The 15,379-nt window shown below is 40.6% G+C and overlaps 1 protein-coding gene across 3 annotated transcripts in view; it reads right to left on the bottom strand.

Annotated features, from left to right (window-relative positions):
• ttc7b (tetratricopeptide repeat domain 7B) overlaps positions 1-15,379 on the bottom strand; it is a 477,499-nt gene that overhangs the window by 244,246 nt on the left and 217,874 nt on the right. For all 3 annotated transcript variants that reach the window (XM_063045085.1, XM_063045099.1, XM_063045092.1), the window contains 3 exons: positions 11,373-11,436; positions 6,122-6,259; positions 831-914 (listed from right to left, as the gene is read on the bottom strand). In XM_063045085.1, the coding sequence (XP_062901155.1) occupies positions 831-914; positions 6,122-6,259; positions 11,373-11,436 (286 nt within the window). The remainder of the gene's footprint in view (positions 1-830; positions 915-6,121; positions 6,260-11,372; positions 11,437-15,379) is intronic.

A 15,379-nucleotide genomic window follows, 5' to 3' on the forward strand; every position in this document is an offset into this window, starting at 1 on the left:
TAAGGTGCAATTACCAATGTAAGGTGCAAAATACTCAATAGTCAGCAACAAAGTCAAATGAACAGCAATGAGATAAATAACTAGAGGAATCACGTTACTTTGGTGAACTAAATGATAATTATTGTTGAGGACACCACATAAACTTCTTCACCTGAAAATGCAGACAGAGTCTCATGTGAAATCCAGCATCTGGTACCGCTTCACTGAAACTTAATGAATATTGAAAGGCCTAGATACGGTGGATGTGGAACATAAACAGACAGGCGGCTGTGAAATCCAAGTCATTTAAAGCAGAGGCTGATAGGTTCTTGATTAGTAAATGCATCAAAGGTTACGGGAAGAAGGTCTGCAAATGGGGTTGTGAGCAAAAATAAATAAGCCATGATCAAATGGTAGAGCAAACTTGGTGGATCACTAAAACATTCTCTCCCTTTCTCTACTTATGGTCTTATGATCTAGTAGAGATCTGAGGGCCCAAGTTTTCACAGTGTAGTTGATTTCTTGAATGAGGGGCCAGAAGTGATGGAGACAGGAACAGTAACAATACTTCAGAGGCACCTTGAATGAACTGAGCATAGATTCTTGATTAATAAGGGCATCTAAGGTTACAGTGAGAAGGCAGGAGAATGTAGCTGAGAGGGATAATAAATCATACAGGGTAGACTCAATGAGCTGAATGACCTAATTCTGCTCCTATGCCTTATGGTCTATTATGGTCTCATACACAGCGCAGTTCATGCAAAAACTGTAAATTGTTTTGACAGTGGCCATTTTACTTGATTCAATCAGAAACAAATTGCATTCCTCACATTTATTTAATTACCACTAACCTTGCCAGCAGCCATCAGAGACAATGCAAACTGGTACCAAAGGTGAAACTCCTCAAACGTAAACTTCATTGCTCGTTCCAAGCACTAGAATTGAAAATAAACACTTTAATTTCAAAATCTGTCACAGCTCACATTACATGATGCTAGAATCAACAATAAGATTCCCCTCAAGTTATAATCATGGGCTGATGCCTCCAAATCAGAATCAGGTTTATTATCAATAACACGTCACAAAATTTGTTGTTTTGCGGCAGCAGTACAGTGCAATACATAAAAATTACTATAAATTACAGTAAGAATATATTTTAAAAAGAGCAAAAAGAGAACAAGATAGTGTTCATGGTCTGTTCAGAAATCTGAAGGGGGAAGGGGAAAGAATCTGCTCCTGAAGTGTCTTTAAGCTCCTGTACCTCCATCTCAATGGTAGTAACAAAAAGAGGGCATATTCTGGATGGTGTGGGTCCTTCATGTTGGGTGTTACCTTCTTGAGGCACAGCCTTTTGAAGATGTCATTGATGGTGGGGAGACTAGTGCTCATGAAGGAGCTGTCTAAGTCTACAGCCTTCTGAAGCTTTTTTCTGATCCCTTACCTTGGAACCTTCATACCAGGTAGTCATGCAACCAGTCAGAATGCTCTCCATGGTACACCTATGGAAATTTGCTCGAATCTCCTCAAAATGGCATGCCTTCTTCATGACTGCATGAATATCTTGGGCCCAGGATGGATTTTCTGAAATGTTACTGATATCTTAGATGGCAATGAGGAGATGTACAAGAGAGATAGATTGGCTGGTGAGGGTATTCCAACAACAAGTTTGCACTCAACATTGGAGGACCAAGAAACTGATTGTGGACTTCAGGTAGGGGGAAGTTGAGAGAACACACACCAGTCCTTATTGAGGGGTCAGCAGTGGAAAGGGTGAGCAGTTTCAAGTCTGTGGGCATCAGCATCTCAGAGGATATATCCTGGGCCCACCATATTGATGCAGTCACAAAAAAGGGATGCCAGCGGCTATACTGAATTAGGAGTTTGAGATGACCTGGTATGTCACCAAAGACTCTCGCAAATTTCTACAGATATACCACAGAGAGCTTTCTGACTGGTTGCATTATCGTCGGTATGGAGGCACCAAAGCACAGTATCGTAAGAGGCTGCACAGTTGTATCAACCAGCTCCATCATGGCACGTCTCTCTATCATTGAGGACAAGAAGGCAGCAACTATCATTAAAGACCCTGACCATCCAGGATGTGTTTTATGATCTTATTCATATGTTTAAGAGGGAGTTAGATATGGCCCTTGTGGCTACAGGGGTCAGGGGGTATGGAGGGAAGGCTGGGGCGGGGTTCTGAGTTGGATGATCAGCCATGATCATAATAAATGGCGGTGCAGGCTCGAAGGGCCGAATGGCCTACTCCTGCATCTATTTTCTATGTTTCTATGTTTCTATTACTACTATCATGGAGGTGTACAAGAGCCTGAAGACCCACATTCAACATTTTAGGAACACCTTCTTCCCTTCTGCCATCAGACTTCTGAATGGTCCATGAACCAATGAAAACCACTTCGCTATTCCTCTTTCGCACTTTTCAAAATTGGAACTTACTGTAATTTACTATGCCTGCACTGTATTTCTGCCACAAAACAACAAAGTTCACAAATTATTTCAATGATAATAAACCTTATTCTGATCCAAGGGAAATTTGAGGAAATGGAAGTGATAAATGAAATGTAAATGAAAATGAAGGGCTGATGTTCATTGTGACTCCTGATATAATCCTAAAAATGGCAGGGGTACCTTGTATAAACACCTCCCCCAACAACAGCTAGCAATAATAAATATTATTCCCATTTTACTAGCGCCTTTAACATAGCAAAATATCACAAATCATTTCTAAGTACATCCTGTCTGGCTGCCTGTTTATTCCCTCAATCTTAAATCAGAAAGTTGACTGTGAAGTCTCATTCTTGGAATTGAGGACACAGACTGAACAATAGTTATATTCTACTTTTTGACCTGATCAGTTCAAGTTTTACTTATCCTCGAAAGGCAGTTGACTACACTGCCAACCTTATCCCTAACCCCTGTACTATTTTACTTAGTCACAGAGAGAGAACACAAGAGACAGGCCCCTCCACCCATAATTGTCCATGTGACCAAGGTATTATAAAGCTAAGTCCATTTCTCAGCACTTAGCTTATATACCTCTAAACTCTTATCATCCATGTACCTATCTGCATATTTGTATATACTTAATATTCCTGCCTCAACTACTTCCTCTGGCAGCTGATTTCATATATAAGACCGTAATACATAGCAGGAGAATTAGCCCATTTGGCTCACTGAGTTTGCTCTGCCACTCTAATATGGCCAATTTATTTTCTCTCTCAACCCCATTCTTGACTTCTCCCCTTATCCTTTGACACCCTTAGTAATCAAGAACCTATCAAACACTGCTTTTACCTTATGTGTAAAAAACTTGCTTCTCAGGTTTTCTTTAAATGTCTGTTTTTGCACTACTTATTTTAATTTATCTATTTTATATATATTTATTGTAATTCAGTTTTTTTCTATACTGTTGCCACAAAGTTAGCCAATTTCACAACATATGCCAGTGATATTAAACCTGATTCTTATTAGACCTTTCACCTCTAACCTTAAAACAATGTTCTCTAGTTTTTGATTTCCCCAAGCCTGAGAAAAAGACCGCTCGCCCTATCTATACCCCTCATGACTTTATATATGACCATGAGATTATCCCTCAGTCTCCTGAGCAAAGACCTAGTCTGTTGAAAACTCAGTTTGCTGAGGACTTAATTGTCAATTGTCCAAATGCTACACATTCTGTTCTGTATAGTGATGTTTCTAATAGTTCTTATTCCAAACCTTCTCAAATTGGTCCTTGTCTTGATTTCCAACTGCTGGATACAATCTGCGTTTAATGATCTTGTTATACCTTTTCATAACTTTAAACACAATTCTCACAATTTAGAAATAATTGGAGAGAGGAAGTGGAGAGGTAAACCTGGATGGCTTGTGGAAGATATGCTGATAGGGTGGAGACAGATGAAGTCTAGGAGATCGTTTAGGATAGATCCCAAGCTGCATAATTCCTTTATGTAAGCAGTTAAGCGATGACCATGGTATTTCAAGTAAAGTTGGATAAATTGGAATTGGAATTGGCTTATTATTGCCACTTGTATCATGATACAGTGAAAAGCAACAACAGAATGGAGAATAAAGCATTACAGAGAAAGTACAGTGTAGATATACAATAGGGTGTGAGATCGTGAGGTAGATTGTGAGATCAAAGGTCTATTTTACCATAACAGTCAACAGTCTTATGTGACTGCGGGATAGAGCTGTCCTTGAGTCTGGTGGTACGTCAGAATTCACATTCCCTATTGTCCAGCACAGCACCCAACAATTGCACTAGAAGTGCACTCAACCATACTATGTCAAGTTGCATAGTCAACAAGCACTTACTTTCTGTCATGGTGGAAATAGGGTCTCAAAATTAGCTAGCGCTCACACTTCTGATGAAAGCACAATCATCAACTAAATCATACCCAGGAACATAGGAATTAGAGGGAATAAATATGAAGCTGAGATATATGCTCAGTGAGAGATTGAATCAAACATAAGTTCAGAAGAATCAAAATCAGAGTTGGGTTTATTATTGCTGGCATGTGACGTGAAATTTGTTAACTTAGCAGCAGCAGTTCAATGCAATACATAATCTAGCAGAGAGAGAAAAAAATAAATAAAATAAAACATAATAATAAATAAACAAGTAAATCAATTACGTATATTGAACAGATTATTAAAAAATGTGCAAAAACAGAAATACTGTATATTTTTTAAAAAAGTGAGGTGGTGTCCAAAGCTTCAAAGTCCACTCAGGAATCGGATGGCAGAGGGGAAGAAGATGTTCCTGAATCGCTGAGTGTGTGCCTTCAGGCTTCTGTATCTCCTGCCTGATGGTAACAGTGAGAAAAGGGCATGCCCTGGGTGCTGGAGGTTCTTAATAATGGACACTGTCTTTCTGAGACACTGCTCCCTGAAGATGTCCTGGGTACTTTGTAGGCTAGTATCCAAGGTGGAGCTCACTAGATTTACAACCTGCAGCTTCTTTTGGTCCTGTGCAGTAGCCCCTCCATACCAGACAGTGATGCAGCCTGTCAGAATGCTCTCCACAGTACAACTATAGAAGCTTTTGAGTGTACTTGTTGCCATGCCAAATCACTTCAAACTCCTAATAAAGTATAGCCGCTGCCTTTATCTAGGCTGGATTAGCATTTATAAATTATGATAAACACAGAACACTACAGCACAGTGCAGTCCCTTTGGCCCACAATGTGCCAATCTTATAACCAATTTAACTCTACCATTGTACAGTTATTAAGTATGGAAACAGGCCCTTTGGCCCAGCTTGTCCATGACGACTAAGGCGCCCTTCTAAGTTTGACCCATTTGCCTGTGTTCACCTAATTCCCTCTATCCCTTTCCCATTCATGTACCTGTTCAAATGTCTTTCATACATTGTAATTATACTCATCTCTACCACTTTTTCTGCCAGCTTGTTCCATAAACTCCGCCCCATCCTGTGTGAAACGTTGACCCAGAAGACCTCATAATCCTTAAATTACATCTTTCCTCTACCACCTTAAACCTCTACTTTCTAATCGTGATCTTTCACATTATCAATGTGGGAGATGAATGAGGGGGATTTGGCAGAACTTTACAAAATTATGAGGAGCATAGAAGGGTAAACGCAAGCAGGCTTTTTCCACTGTGGTTGAGTGAGACTTGAACTAGAGATCATAAGAGTGAAAGGTGAAATATTTAAGGGGAACCTGAAAGGAAACATCTTCACTCAGAGGCTGGTGTGAGTGTGGAATGAGATGCCAGTGGGAGTGGTGAATGCAGGTTTGATTTCTACATGGATGTGTGAGGTACGAAGGACTATGGTCCAGGTGCTGGTTGATGTGACTAGGCAGAATAACAATTAGGCTTGGCCTAGATGGACCAAAGGGTCTGTTTCCATGCGGTGGCATTCCATGACTCAAAGTCCTCCATGATCTTATAAACCTTTATAAGGTAACCCCACGGCCTGCTTTGCCCCAGGGAAAACAATCCCAGTCAGACTAGTCTCTCCTTATATCTCCAGCTCTTCAGTCCTGGCAACAAAGAGGGGCCAGAGAGTAACCAAACTGAAACGTATTGATGGACAATACTAGGCTGGTTCAATCTTGTGTGATGGAATACCTGCCTTTGGGGCTGCACTCACCTCTGACAACATTTCGTACTGTCCCCGCCTTCCCAGTGCAATGGTGAGCAGATCATAGACAATAGAGGCGCTCTGTAAACTGATGACTCGATCATTGTTGTGTTCTGGGATCCGGCTCAGCACTGCATCCCTGTTAGCCTGACGGATACAAATACATAATTAAGTGGGGTCAAAAGTGACAGAAATTGTTTCAGCATTCCGGTTTGATTTTTGCTGTGATTACTTAAAGAATCAAAAGTGGCGCCAAACTGGATAAAGGGCTTTTTATTAAATGTAGGAATCAAAAACAACGTACAGTACGAATACAAAATTATGAGGGGTATAGATAAGGTAAATGCCAACACTGTGATTGGGTGGGGCTACAACTAGAGGTCATGGATTAAAGGTGAAAGGTGAAAAGTTTAAGGGGAACATGAGGGGAAACTTCTTCAGTCAGAGGGTTGGGAGAGTGGAGAATGAGCTACCAGCATTTGGTGCATGCAAGCTTGAGTTCAATGTTTAAGAGAAGTTTGGATAGGCAATTGGATGGCAGGGTGATGAATGGCTACAGGTTGATGGGATTAGGCAGCTTAAATGGTTCAGCACAGTCTAGATGGACCTCCTTCTGTGCTGTACTTTTCTATGGCTCAATGACTCTATAAAAGCTCGCTGCCAACTTTTTCAGAGCAATACAATATGGAAACAGGCCCTTTGACACAACTCTTCTTTGGCAAATGAAGTTCAATTCTGAAAAGTGTGATATGATACACTTTGGAAGGTTGACCTTGAAGGTGGAGTACAGGGTTAATAGCAGGATTCTTAGCAGAGGAATCTTAGAGTCTACATCTACAGATCCCTTAACGTTGCCGCACAAATTGATAGGGTGGTTAAGAAAGTGTATGGCATGTTCAAGAGCTGCGAGGTGGCACTGCAGCTCTATAAGAACCCTAGTTAAACCACATTTGGAGTATTGCATTCAGTTCTGGACCATTCATTACAGGAAGGACATGGAAGCTCTACAGAGGAGATTTACCAGAATGCTGCCTGGATTAGACAACATGTCTTATGAGGAAATGGTGAGCAAGCAAGAGCCTTTCTCTTTGAAGTGGAGGAGGATGAATAGGTAACTTGATAGAAGTGCATAAAATAATAAGGCATTTATAGAGTGGACAGTTAGTGCCAGGATGGCAATGGTTAATGCGAGAGAGCGTAATTTTAAGGCGACTGGAGGAAAGTATAAGGAGAATGTAAGGGGTAGGTGAATCTGTGGAGCACGCTGCCGTGCAGAGGCAGAGACATTAGGGACATGTAAGAGTTTCATAGATAGGTACATGGATGAAAGAAAATTGGAGGACTATGTGAGAGGGAAGGGTTAGCCTGATCTTGGAATAGGTTAAAAGGCATACATCGTGGGGCGAAGGGCCTGTACTGTTCTATGTTCTATGCTCACCTATTCTAATTCCATTTGCCCACATGTAGCCTGTATCCCTCTACACCTTTTCTATGCATATACTTAACCAATTATCTTTTAGATGTCATTTCTGTACCTGCCTCAATTACTTTCTCTTGGAGCTTATTCCATGTATGCACCTCTGTATGAAGAAGTTGCCCCTCAGGTCCCTTTTAAATCTTTCCTTTCTCACCTTAAATTTATGCCCTTTGGTTTTTGGTTCTCTTTCTCTGGGAAGAAGTACATTCATTCTGTCTATGACCCTTATGATTTTATACACCTCTAATTTGTTAACTGTTTTCTTCACTCCTGGAGATGCAGTGTGTGTTGAAGCAACTGACTGAGCACTCAGGTCTCCCTCAGTCACTCAGTGATACTAATAAACTGAGGAAAGTGTGCAGATCAAAGACAAAATCAAAGTAAATTTATCAAAGTACATATATGTCACCATATACTACCTTGGGATTCATTTTCATGGGCATTTACAGGAAAATAAAGAAATAGAATTTATGAAAACTATAAATAAAGACTGACAACCAATGCACAAAAGAAGATAAACTGTGCATATAAATAGATCGATAGATAGATAATACTGAGATCATGAGTTGTAGAGTCCTTGAAAGTGACTGTGTAGGTTGTGGAATCAGTTCAGAGCTAAGGTGAGTGAAGTTATCCATGCTGGTTCTCGTGCATGATGGTTGAAAGGATCACAATCAGGCCTGATCATGTTCTCACCAAATCTCACTTTACCACCCAGGATGAAGAATTATAGAACCATAAACAATATAATTACTTAGGGTATCAAAGAGAAAAGTTGCCCCTTAATTGCCCAACGCAAGAACATGAAAGCTTCTAATCTTCACTTAGCACTATAACCTGCTAGACACAATAGGCCCTCAGAGGATTTGTGGGGAACTGACTTTACTGAAAACAAAGAAAATACACTGCATCATGGTTCCAAAAATAGGATAGCTAAATGCAGCATACAATTAAAAACAGCATGAGGGAAACAGTTTGCGCCGAACTTGAGAAAAATACACCACAGGAAAATATATTTAAATCAATTTCTGTGGAAGGTGCATGTGAGTGTTTCACAGGAGGTCAGCATTAAGAAAATGATCAACCAACAATCTGCTGGAAGAACTCAACAGGTCCAGCAGCATCTGCAGGAGGAAAGGTATTGTCTATCTTCTGAGTCAAGACGGTAGAAAATTCCTTTCCTCCCACAGATGCTTCTTGATCTACTGAATTTTCAGATCTCAGCATTTGTGGTCTCTTGTGTCTGCTTGAGTAAAGGGTCACACTTTTATTATATCATATAACCGTCTACTAGTGTAGTGTAGTGCATGATGAAAGGCAGATACATTAGAAACATTTAAGAGGCTCTTGAATAGGCATGTGGATGAAGGAAAAATGGAGGCTAATATGGTTTGGAGGATTATATTGATCTTGGAGTAGGTTAAAAGGTTAGCACAACATCGTGGGCCGAAGGAGCTATACTGCACTGTTGTGTTCTATGTTCAATGTTCTATAGGTAAAAGATGCAAACCTCATTAGTCCTCCTCATAAATGCTCCAAATCAGATTAACATCTCAATAAATTTCAAGGGTATTCCATAAAATGACACATTCATATTTACCCTGTCCAAATCGGGCAAGATAGAGGAAGATAGAAGAATTACAAACTATATCATAATAAATCATACTATGCATTAACCGTGATAATTTTAAACAACCTGATGCTTAAGTATATATTTTTAAGTAGAAGCTGAAAGAAGTTGAAAGAAAGCCCACGTGAGTTCTCAAACAGAAAATTTCTACGTGTATCCAAGGAAAGAAATTTGTGAAATATTCTTTTGAACTACATGGAGGAGTCAGAAAAAAAATAAGCAGAAACGTCAAGTAGAAAAGTCACAAACCCAAAATAAACAACACAAGCTTAGTTTTCATCATTAAATATAAATAACTTGTCAGTGGTCATCACTCTGGGTACATAAAATGGAAAATACTCCAGTGTTTTATTTTACAACTGCCATCCTTACATAGTTGTGGCTTTCCAGCTCCACACTTTGGCACTCCTCCTCCTTTACTCCCTCTAACAGCCACTTAACCCAGCTTCTCACTTCATCCCCCCCTCTCCTAGTCACCCACCTTCCCTATCACCTGCCAGCTTGTACTCCTTCCCCCTCACCCCACCTTCTTATTCTGGTTTCTGCCCCTTTCCTTTCCAGTCCTGATGAAGGATTTCAGCCCACAATGGCCACTGTTTATTCCCCTCCATAGATGCTGCCCTACCTGCTGAGTTCCTCCAGCATTTTGTCTGTTACCCTGTCTCCCTTTGGTTCAGAATTAACTGAAAGCATAGCTTAGAGGAACACAAATCTTCTGTCCTGCTTTAAAATTACAGGATTTGTATGGGATAACTGCTACCCTATCCATGTGCTAATTTTTGCTCATCAGCCAGCCGGGCCTGACTACTACCATGTGCAGAGATGTAGACTGAAGTCTGGCCTTTGACTGTGTGCAATTTTAGTCACCCCCTTACATGAAGGATACCGAGGCTTTGGAGAGGGTACAGAAGAGGTTACCATGATGCTGCCTGTATTTGAGGGCTATTAAGGAGAGGCTGGACAAATTGGGTTGTTTTCTCTGGAGAGTTGGAGGCTGAGGAGAGACTTAATAGAAGTTTATAAAACTGTGAGAGGTGTAGAAATTAGAGGGTCTTTTACCTGGAGTAGTCAATTACTGGTCATGCATTTAAGGTGAGAGGGGGAAAGGAGTCATACAGCATAGGTTTTTTTCACAGAGAGTGGCAAATGCCTGAAATGGGTTGTTGGGGAAGTTGTGGAAGCAGGTATAATTTAATCTATTAAACATAATTATTCTATTTGTTATCTGTTAGATATATGAATATGTAAAGATTCAAAGTTCAAAGTATATATATGAAATCATATACAGTCACCATATACTACCTTGAGTTCTTGCAAGCATTTACAAGAAAATACGGAAATACTATAGAATTTATGAGTAACAAAGATTGACAAACAACTAAAGTGCAAAAGAATACAACTGGATCATGTACAGGCAGAAGAGATTTGTTTAATTTTGTATTGTGTTCAGCACAGACATTGTGGGCTGAAGGACCTGTTCCTGTGCTGTACAGTTCTACGTAAGCTGCTCAAGGGTGTCCACAGACAGGCAGAAGGCTTTCACCAGATAAATTATAGCCAGTAGAGAAAGGGAAATGGAAGCATTCATAGGACTGAAGCAAGGCACGTTTCATGTATCTCAAGTGGACACAGCTTGTAGGCTTCTTTTGCTAACCTTTGAAAGAGAAGTGCACAGATGTATTCAACTGGGATTCAGCAGGAGTAGAGGCTGATGGTAGATGGAGGACTAGTCAGGCCTTTGCTCAAGAAAGAAGTAACAGGCAGAGATGAAATAATGAGGTGCCAATATCCCTGTTTAACCGAATTATATGGTTCTGCACTGCATAATTCTATTTAGGGGAAGGAATTTAGAACATTTGTGACCAGTACAACTATGATTCTTTAAAGGTTCAAGATTGTTTATGTCATACTTTAGTACACAAGTGTATAGGAGAATGAAATGATTGTTACTCCAGATCCAATGCAACATAAAAAAAATCCTTTGCTGTAATTGTCAGTATGATGCATTTGTCAAAGTAAACAGTTGGAATTTATTAGCGTTCTATTTCTCCCCAATGGCTCTATTTCTTATTGTTCTAGTTAGTGTTTTCATTGGAACAATTATAATTATATTAAATGTCACCACACTGTCACTGCAAAAGAATCACACTTACCATAGATTCGCTAATGAGCAACAGCAAAAGAGCTTCTTCTGTGTTTTCTTGAGGACAGAAAATGCTGGAACAATAAAAGAATACGATAATGCAGTTCACCATTTCGCTCGGCAGGTTTTGAAAAACGTTGTCATGATAGGACAAACAAGAGAAAATCTACAGATGCTGAAATCCAAGCAACACATGCAAAATGTTGGAGGAACTCAGCAGGCCAGGCAGCATCTAGAAAAAGAGTAGAGTCAACAATCTGGGCCGAAACCCTTCAGCAGGACTGAGTTCCTCCAGCATTTTGAGTGTGTTGTCATGAAAGGTCTCTAATTGCAACTTGTGAAAAATCTCAGGATAGGGGAAAGTAGTTGCTCCTCGAGAGCACTTTAGCCAATGCAAGTTGGAGAAAGGAGATTCAATCTTGTGTTTGTGACAATGTTTCTGACAACAAATCTCATCCACTACTTTCCGAATCGGCCAAAAAGCATGCTGAATTATTTCACAAAATTAGGAAAACTGGTTGCTCTTGAAAAGGCAAAGTGCACATTAGTATTAGTGAGTTGTGGGCACAGAATCTTGACACTGGAAGTGTGGCGACACTTGCGGGCTGCTCTGCGATTTGACGCAAAATATGCATTTCACTGTATCTTTTGATGTACATAAGGCAAATAAAGCTAATCTTTATCTTTATTTTCAAGATTCAAGATTGCTTATTGTCATTCATGAGTGTATAGGAGAACAAAATGATACTGTTCTATACATGATGTGATTGTATGTACATAAAGTGACACTATGTGATGTGTACGTAGTGATAAACACAAGAGATTCTGCAGATGCTGAAAATCCAGAGTCACACATACAACATGCTGGAGAAACTCAGCAGGTCAGGCAGCATCTATGGAAAGGAATAAATAGTCCATGATTTGGGCTGAGAGCCTCCATCAAGACATTAGTCTCGGTCTAATAGGTGGAGGTGTTGTTCAGCCTGAAGGCTTGGGAGAAGTATTCCTCTTCTCTCCAAGTTTACCAGTTAATTGAAATCTGTAAAGCTTTTCTTTGCCTGCCTGGTGCACTCCAGGAACACAGTATCAATCAGTCTGATAATGACAAATGAGTTCCTACCCTTTCTGTATAAAAAGATGAAAGTGCATGCAGTTGGAGCTAACAGCAGCTTCCCAACAAACCATCACCACAGAAACAAACCTGACGGGTTTTTAACACTCACAGGTTCTATTTGAGATGCACCATTATTGGAGGTTAAGAAAATCAACTAGTTATTTAATTAAAGTCAGAATTACAACTACTTAAGCGACCATTTGGCCCAAAACTGTCTTATTCTTCACACCATCATCTTCAGCTTTCTATTGCTCCTCTACTTTCTAGTTTGAAGCTATAGTCTAAGCCTATGGAGAGCTTTTAGTTGGATTTTCAGATAGTGGTTAGCCCAGCGCTTTACAACCCAACAGTAAGATCAGGGTTCCATTCTCATCACTGTCTGTTAGGAGTCTGTATATTCTCCCTGTGACCACCCGGGTTTCCTCTGGGTGCTCTGGTTTCCTCCACATTCCAAAGATGTATGGTTAAGGTAACTGAGTTGTGGTCATGCTACGTTGGACACATGTGGGTCCCCCCATCACAATCCTCACTGATTTGATATGACGCAAAGGACATATTTTATGTTTTGATGTACATATGATAAATAAAGTTAAAACTTTTACCTTTATCTTAGTAAGTTCTACTGGCAATGGAAAAATGGGAGTTACGTAGGAGGGAAGGGTAGATTGATCTTAGAGTAGATTAAAAAGTCAGCACAGTATGGTGGGTTGAAGAGCCTGTTCTATGTTATATGTTATAAGTGTTGTTTGAAATACAGCATGATCCATAAACTGCTATCTTCATTTGACATCCACTGGGTAGATCATGGCCTGTGCCAAAAACTTCACTCCATCATCACAGGTATAGCAAAAAAAAACTCTTAAGGTGTTCCCTAGGTTTAGGAAAGAAATGACTAGAGGGGCAAACTGAAATTTGGTCAGTGAAGTGGATTTTAATAAAGGAATGGAGTGGAGACTTGATAAGAATTAGTAGGGAGTTACTTGAGAGGGAAGGGTTTGATTGATCTTAAGAGTAGATTAACAGGTTGGCACAGCATCATAGGCAGTCGGACCAGTACTGTATAGCATGGGGCCCATCAGCAGCGTCAGCAGAGCTCTAAGAAATAAATGAAAGTACAGAAGGGATAAGTGGAGCGGCCATTGTGGGGGCAGCCACTGTCGGGAGTAGGCCAGTGGCGAGATTAGAAGCGACAGGTTTTGGCTCAAAAGAGGCGTCGGCTCTGTGTAAAGCCTCTGTTAAGGTTTCCTTTTTGCTTTTTTTCCTCGCTTACTGTACCATTTAAATGGCTGTGGTGTGCTTTTCATGCCGGGTGTTGGAGAACTGGGAGACCTAGAGTCTCCCGGGGAACTACATCTGCGTGAAGTGCATCCAGCTGTGGTTCCTTGAAGACCGTGTTAAGGATCTGGAGCAGCAACTGGATGATCTTCGGCTTGTACGAGAGAGTGAGGACATAATTGATCAAAGTTACAGGGAGGTAGTCACCCCGACATTGCAGGAGGCGAGTAATTGGGTGTCAGGAGAAATGGAAATAGGACGTTACAACAGAGTACCCCTGTGGCTATTCCTCTCAAAAACAAGTATACCACTTTGGATACTTCTGTGGGGGGTGACCTCCATAAAACGGTAGGAGGCAGCGAGTGGCAATAAAAGGATCCTTTTCTGGTTGGCTGCCAGAGACTAGTGGTGTTCCGTAGGGGTCGGTGTTGGGACCACTTGCTTTTATATTGTATATAAATGATTTAGATGATGGAAAAAATGGCTTTGCTGCCAAGTTTGCAAATGATACAAAGATTGGTGGAGGCGCAGGTAGTGTTGAGGAAACAGGCAGGATGCAGAAGGGCTTAGAAAGATTAGGAGAATGGGCAAGAAAGTGGCAAGTGAAATACAATGTTGGAAAATGCATGGTCACGTACTTTGGTAGTAGAAATAAATGCTCGGACTATTTTCTAAACAGGGAGAAAATCCAAAAATCTTAGATGGGACTTGGGAGTCCTTGTGCACCCTAAAGGCTAACTTGCAGGTCGTGTTGGTGGTGAGAAAGGCAAATGTCATGTTAGCATGTTCATTTCAAGAGGTCTAGAATACAAGAGCAAGGATGTGATGCTGAGGCTTTATAAGGCACTGGTGAGGCCTCACCTTGAGTATTGTGAACAGTTTTGGGCCCCCCATCTTAGAAAAGATGTGCTGGCATTGGACAGGGTTTAGAAGAGGTTCACAAGGATGATTCCAGGATTGTAAGGGTTATCATATAAAGAATGTTTGATGGCTCTGGACCTGTACTCACTGGAATTCAGAATGATGAAAGGGATCTTACTGAAACCTTTCAAATGCTGAAAGGACTAGACAGAGTAGATGTGGAAAGGATGTTTCCCATGGTGGGACAGTCTAGGACAAGAAGGCACAGCCTCAAGATAGAGGGGCGCCCTTTCAAAATAGAGATGCGGAGAAATTTCTTTAGCCAAAGGGTGGTGAATTTATGGAATTTGTTGCTACATGCAGCTGTGGAGACCAGGTTGTTGGGCGTATTTAAGGCCGAGATTGATAGGTTCTTGATTGGACATGGCATCAAAGGTTACGGGGAGAAGGCCGGGAATTGGGATTGAGGAGAGTTTAAAAAAAGGATCAGCCATGATTGAATGGTGGAGCAGACTCAATGGGCCAGAAGGTCTAATTTTGCTCCTATGTCTTATGGTCTTATGTATTGTTCTGTTCTACTTCCAGAGTGTGTGGTCCATTGGACTGAACATACAATTATTTTTTCTCCCTAACAGTGTTGAAGATTATTCATTACCATAGAATCCATTCAATTCATGTTGACTTTTTTGAGACCAGATTTTCCCCAGTGGAGAAGGTACTCCAACCCTTTCTTTTGCAAAGCTCTCTGATTGTTCCTCTACATAAAT

This window comes from Mobula hypostoma, chromosome 1, assembly GCF_963921235.1.
Source record: "Mobula hypostoma chromosome 1, sMobHyp1.1, whole genome shotgun sequence".
NCBI classification, from domain to species: domain Eukaryota; kingdom Metazoa; phylum Chordata; class Chondrichthyes; order Myliobatiformes; family Myliobatidae; genus Mobula; species Mobula hypostoma.